Here is a 5,053-nt window from a genome sequence, read left to right on the forward strand (position 1 = left end):
GAATAATTGTATTGTTGGGTCATGGGTGTATTAGTAGTAACTCCCTATCTATCTATTTTCTTTTATTTCCTTTCCACAAAATTTTCAGGGGTTAGCTAAGGACACAAAACCTTTTCCATTTCCATGATTTTGTTTCCATATGGAAAAAGCCCAACTTTTAAAAACTATGGAAAAGGTGGACCACTTAGGTGTGTTTGTTAAATTTTAACTTCATGGAAAGAAAGGAAATAAAATGGGTGGTCATTTATGGAATGGAATGGAAAGGAAATAATTTTAAATGGTATGTGTTTGGTAAACCTGGGAAAAAAGAATAATCGTGTTTGTTTGCAAAAATTTATGGAAATGAATAATTGTATTGTTGGGTCATGGGTGTATTAGTAGTAACTCCCTATCTATCTATTTTCTTTTATTTCCTTTCCACAAAATTTTCAGGGGTTAGCTAAGGATACAAAACCTTTTCCATTTCCATGATTTTGTTTCCATATGGAAAAGCCAACGCTTTAAAAACTATGGAAAAGGTGGACCACTTTTAGGGTGTGTTTGTTAAATTTTAACTCATGGAAAAGAAAGGAAATAAAATGGGTGGTCCACTATGGAATTGAATGGAAAGGAAATAATTTTAAATGATATGTGTTTGGTAAACTGGGGAAAGGAAAGTAAAAACTGGAGAAATGAATAATCATGTTTGTTTGCAAAAGCTATGGAAATGAATAATTGTATTGTTGGGTGGGGTGTATTAGTAGTAAGTCCCTATCTATCTATTTCCTTTCCTTTCCTTTCCACAAAATTTTCAGGGGTTAGCTAAGGACACAAAAACCTTTTCCATTTGTTTCCGTATGGAAAAGCCCATTTCCTTTCCATAGGTAAACAAACGCCTTAAAAACTATGGAAAATGTGGACCATTCTTATTTTCCTTTCCATTCCATAGTGTTTCCATCATAACAAACACACTCTTATTTTTCTTTCCTTTCCATAGTGTTTTCATCATAACAAACACACCCTAAGTTTTGGTATGACAAACATCATCACAAACATCATAGATTCCATTCCAAGGTTTTCTTTTCCTTTTTCCGAAGTAACCAAATAGATGTATCAAAAAGAAAAATCCATTACATTCATTTTTTTTCTATTCCACAGTGGACTACTCATGGGTTTTTCTTTCCTTTCCTTTCCTCAAGTGAGTGAGCAAACATCTATTTGGTTGGTTTACTCACTCACTTGAGAGAAGGAAAAGAAAACCCTTAAACCCATGAGTGGTCTACTATGGAATAGAAAAGAAAATGAATGTAATGTAATTTTCTTTTTGATGCATCTATTTGGTTACTTCGTAAAAGGAAAAGAAAACCTAGGATGTAATCTATGATGTTTGTGAGCCCAAAACTTAAGAAAAGAAAGGAATAGAAAACTACATATTTTTTTATTAAATTTTATCTTCATTTTCCTTTTCCATAACTATATAAGAAAAGGTAAGGAAATGTAAGGAAATGAAAACTAGTATTTTCCTTTTCCTTTTCTCTCAAATTCGAGGGTTGAGCCACGGACTCAAAAACCCTTTCCTTTCCATAGTTTAGTTTCCACAAGGGAAAAACAACTTTTTTTTCCATAGCAAACAAACACTCTAAACTTATAGAAAATGTGAACCACACTAGACTTTTTCTTTCCATTGTGTAAACAAACACAACCTTAAAACTTCAAAATACATGGGTTCAAAAAACAAAAATCTTGGAGGGGGCTCCAATCCAAAATAAGACATAGTCCATTTAGCTATCGAGTGAGCCTCCCCATTAGAGTTCCTGCTGATCCAATTGAAAGTTACAGGAAAAGTAAATGAAGCTCTAAAAGCAAAGATGCTCTGCAAAATTGGTAAGCAGTTCCAACCAGTGGCTTCCAACTCCTTTTCTATCGTTTCTACAACATATTTGTTGTCACCATTGATGACCATAACTTTTGGGGACAAGTTTAAATACTTAAGCATTTTACATGAAAGTTCTGTTGTCAAGTGTTCAACTTCCAGAGTATTGTTTGCTTTGAACCTAGTGAAACTGGCTCCTATGATATTTTCTTAAGGATTCTTACAAAAAGCTCCAGCAACACATTTATTAGAGCTCTTTGTCATAAGCAACATCATAAAAGATGTTGAACCAGAGATTAGTTAAAATATTGTTAGGCTGAGGAACAATGGCAACAATACTATGATCTTCCTTGTAGCTAGTCTTCAAAAAGATATATTACAACAATGTACCATCAATAGATTCGTGCTAAGATATATTACAACATGATATAATCGATCTTTTTAGCACGGATCTATGAAATAAAGAATCATTGTCTCGTTTAAATATTAGAAAGTCGGCTTTGGTATCAAAACTAGGTGGACTACAAAGTACCATATCAAACTTGACCTTAATCAGAAAAAGAATATATTTTGGAGGCAAATGGATATAGCAAATGAACCCTAAGTGACTCACTCACTCACCGAAAGGTATTAAAATTTGTGATGTTACTTCTTGGATAAGTTTAGAACGAAGGAGTAAGTCACTAGGTCCCAATCTTTATAGTAAGACGTCACCAATTATCTCAAAATTTTCACTGGCATCACTTGACCGTTTTGAAAATTTTAACAGCCAAATGACCCTCTCCAACTCTCAAGTGTCACACGCCTCACCTCCAAACCATATAAATACTCTCACCACCTCAAAACCTCAAAAAAAATTCCAAACTTCAAAAAACTCTTCACCAACTATGGAACCAAGACAGAATAACAATTCAAGTTCCTCTTGTTCTTGGGTCAGAAGAGATTGTATAGGTAAAGGATCATTTGGCAAAGTTCATGTAGCTGTAAACAGATCAAACAATCAAGTTTTCGCAGTGAAGTCTGTGAATACAAAAACAGCTCTCTCTTCTCATATTGAAGCTTTAGAAAACGAAATTCAAATTCTTCAATCTCTTTCTTCTCCTTATGTCATTGGGTATCTTGGAAATGACTTCACACATGAATCAAGAACAGAAGTCTGTAGAAACTTACACATGGAGTTCATGTTCAATGGCACTGTTTCTGATTCTGTTCACTTGAATGAGAAAATTGTTCGTTCTTACACTCGTTGCATCGTTTCTGCATTGAATTATATTCATTTAAAAGGAATTGTTCACTGCGACGTGAAGGGGAAGAATGTTTTAGTGACTTCTAAGCTTGGAGTTTGCAAACTTGCTGATTTTGGTTCAGCTCAAAAAGTTGAAGAACAAGGAAAGGAGATTAAAGCACAAGGAACGCCACTATGGATGGCACCAGAAGTAATTCGACAAGAGAAACAAGGACCAGAATCTGATATATGGTCATTGGGCTGTACAGTTATTGAAATGATCACTGGAAAATCTGCTTGGAAAGACTGTGAATCAAGTATAGTGCTCAAAATTGGATTCTCTGATGAAGTGCCTGAATTCCCAGCTCAGTTATCCGACTCCGGACGCGATTTTCTTGATAAATGTTTACGAAGAGAACCAGGTGAAAGATGGAATTGTGAACAACTTCTTCAACACCCATTTTTATCAGAAGACATGGTTGTCGAATCGTCCCCAAGAAGTATATTGGATTGGGCTAGTTCAGAATTTTGCGACGAAAACGAAGAGGAAGACGAAGAAGAATATCGAATTAGTTCAAGTTCTGATGATGTCATTAGCTCTGCTAAGGGTAGAATTAATGAATTAGCTTCAGGAAGAGGGGTAATTTGGGAATCTGATGGTTGGGAAGTAATAAGGTCATGCTCTGTTTCAAACAGAGGAGGGGAAGCAGAGACAAGTGGGGAAATAAGAATAGGGACAAATTCGGAATATTCGAATATAATTACGGTTAGTGTAGAAAAAGAAGGGATAAATTTGGGTTTTATGAGTGTAAAAGTCGAAAATGAGAAGTTAAAAGAATATTTGGATTCTGGTTGTAGTTGGGCCAGCAGCTCTGGTTGTTATTGTTGTGGCTGCAAAGCTGGGGTGAGTTGTCAGTATGGGTTTAGAAAGATGGAATTTGTGGTGGTGAAGAGAGAGAAACAGAATTTTATTTGGTGTGAACTGTTTTTATTCTTGCTATTGATATTTATTATTGATTTATTATTAATAAAATTTAGAATTTATTTATTATTTTATTTCTTGGCTTTTATTTTTTCCAAACATGGGGCATGTGATCACCGTCTATGCAGAAGTGAAGTTGGGAGAGTAATGTGAGTTATGGGACCCAATTAAGTCATATATTCATCTTCTGTTGTAAAGTGGACAACACAGATAACTTTAGATGATTGGAAGTTTGGAACCAGTTATTGGAACCCCATTAAAAAGTCAAAATAGATCATAGGTTGATAGGTGTTCGGTATTCATACTTAATGTCGAAGTAAATTGAACAGAAAAGCTGACAGCGCGCAACCAGTTCCAGTATAAAGTGCATGTTGTCGTGATTTGTGAATCGTGATAGTTGTGTACTTGGTTTTGGTGAGCTGCAATTCTGCATAATCAAATTCGATCTGAAATGCCCAAAACTTTCACCAAAATTCAGTGTTTCGTCAACTATTCCGTACTTCTGTTATCTTTTACCCTTCAAAATATAGTGCTTTTTTCGTCCTAGTCTGTACTCTGGAGGCAGCTGAAAAACTGAAAATTTCAATGGTCAGCCGTCTAGGAATGGAGAGTTAGACCTTTGGGCCTACACCTGTGGGCCAGGCTATGTACGCATGTGGATTAGCTCATGGCAGGGCCCAAAGTCCATAGACTGGGACTTTAAAAGAAAAGAACTAAACCCAAGCCCATAATGTTCCAAACCTTAACGACCTTTGTTCTTCCAGGGCTGGATCCAATAGCTAGGTCATGGATAAGCATCAGTGTGTATCAGAATATCAGATCATCAGTAAAAGTCTTTTTCATTCGGGGAATTTTGACTTAACTCCCCAAAACGATGTAGCATTTTGACTAAACCCTCCATTTTTAAAATCATTTTAGTTTGCCTCCCACTCCGTCAATTTTGTCTATAACAGATGTTGGTGTTTTATCTATTGACTATTTTGCCCTTATGATA

At 35.5% G+C, this 5,053-nt stretch overlaps 1 protein-coding gene across 1 annotated transcript; it reads left to right on the forward strand.

Annotated features, from left to right (window-relative positions):
- Positions 1–2,696: 2,696 nt before the first annotated feature.
- Positions 2,697–4,212, forward strand: LOC147489766 (mitogen-activated protein kinase kinase kinase 17-like). The gene has a single exon (XM_086574727.1). The coding sequence runs from the start codon at positions 2,740–2,742 to the stop codon at positions 4,210–4,212; it is 1,473 nt and encodes a 490-aa protein (XP_086430853.1). The 5' UTR covers positions 2,697–2,739.
- Positions 4,213–5,053: the final 841 nt, after the last annotated feature.

This window comes from Coptis chinensis, chromosome 7, assembly GCF_015680905.1.
Source record: "Coptis chinensis isolate HL-2020 chromosome 7, ASM1568090v1, whole genome shotgun sequence".
NCBI lineage: Eukaryota > Viridiplantae > Streptophyta > Magnoliopsida > Ranunculales > Ranunculaceae > Coptis > Coptis chinensis.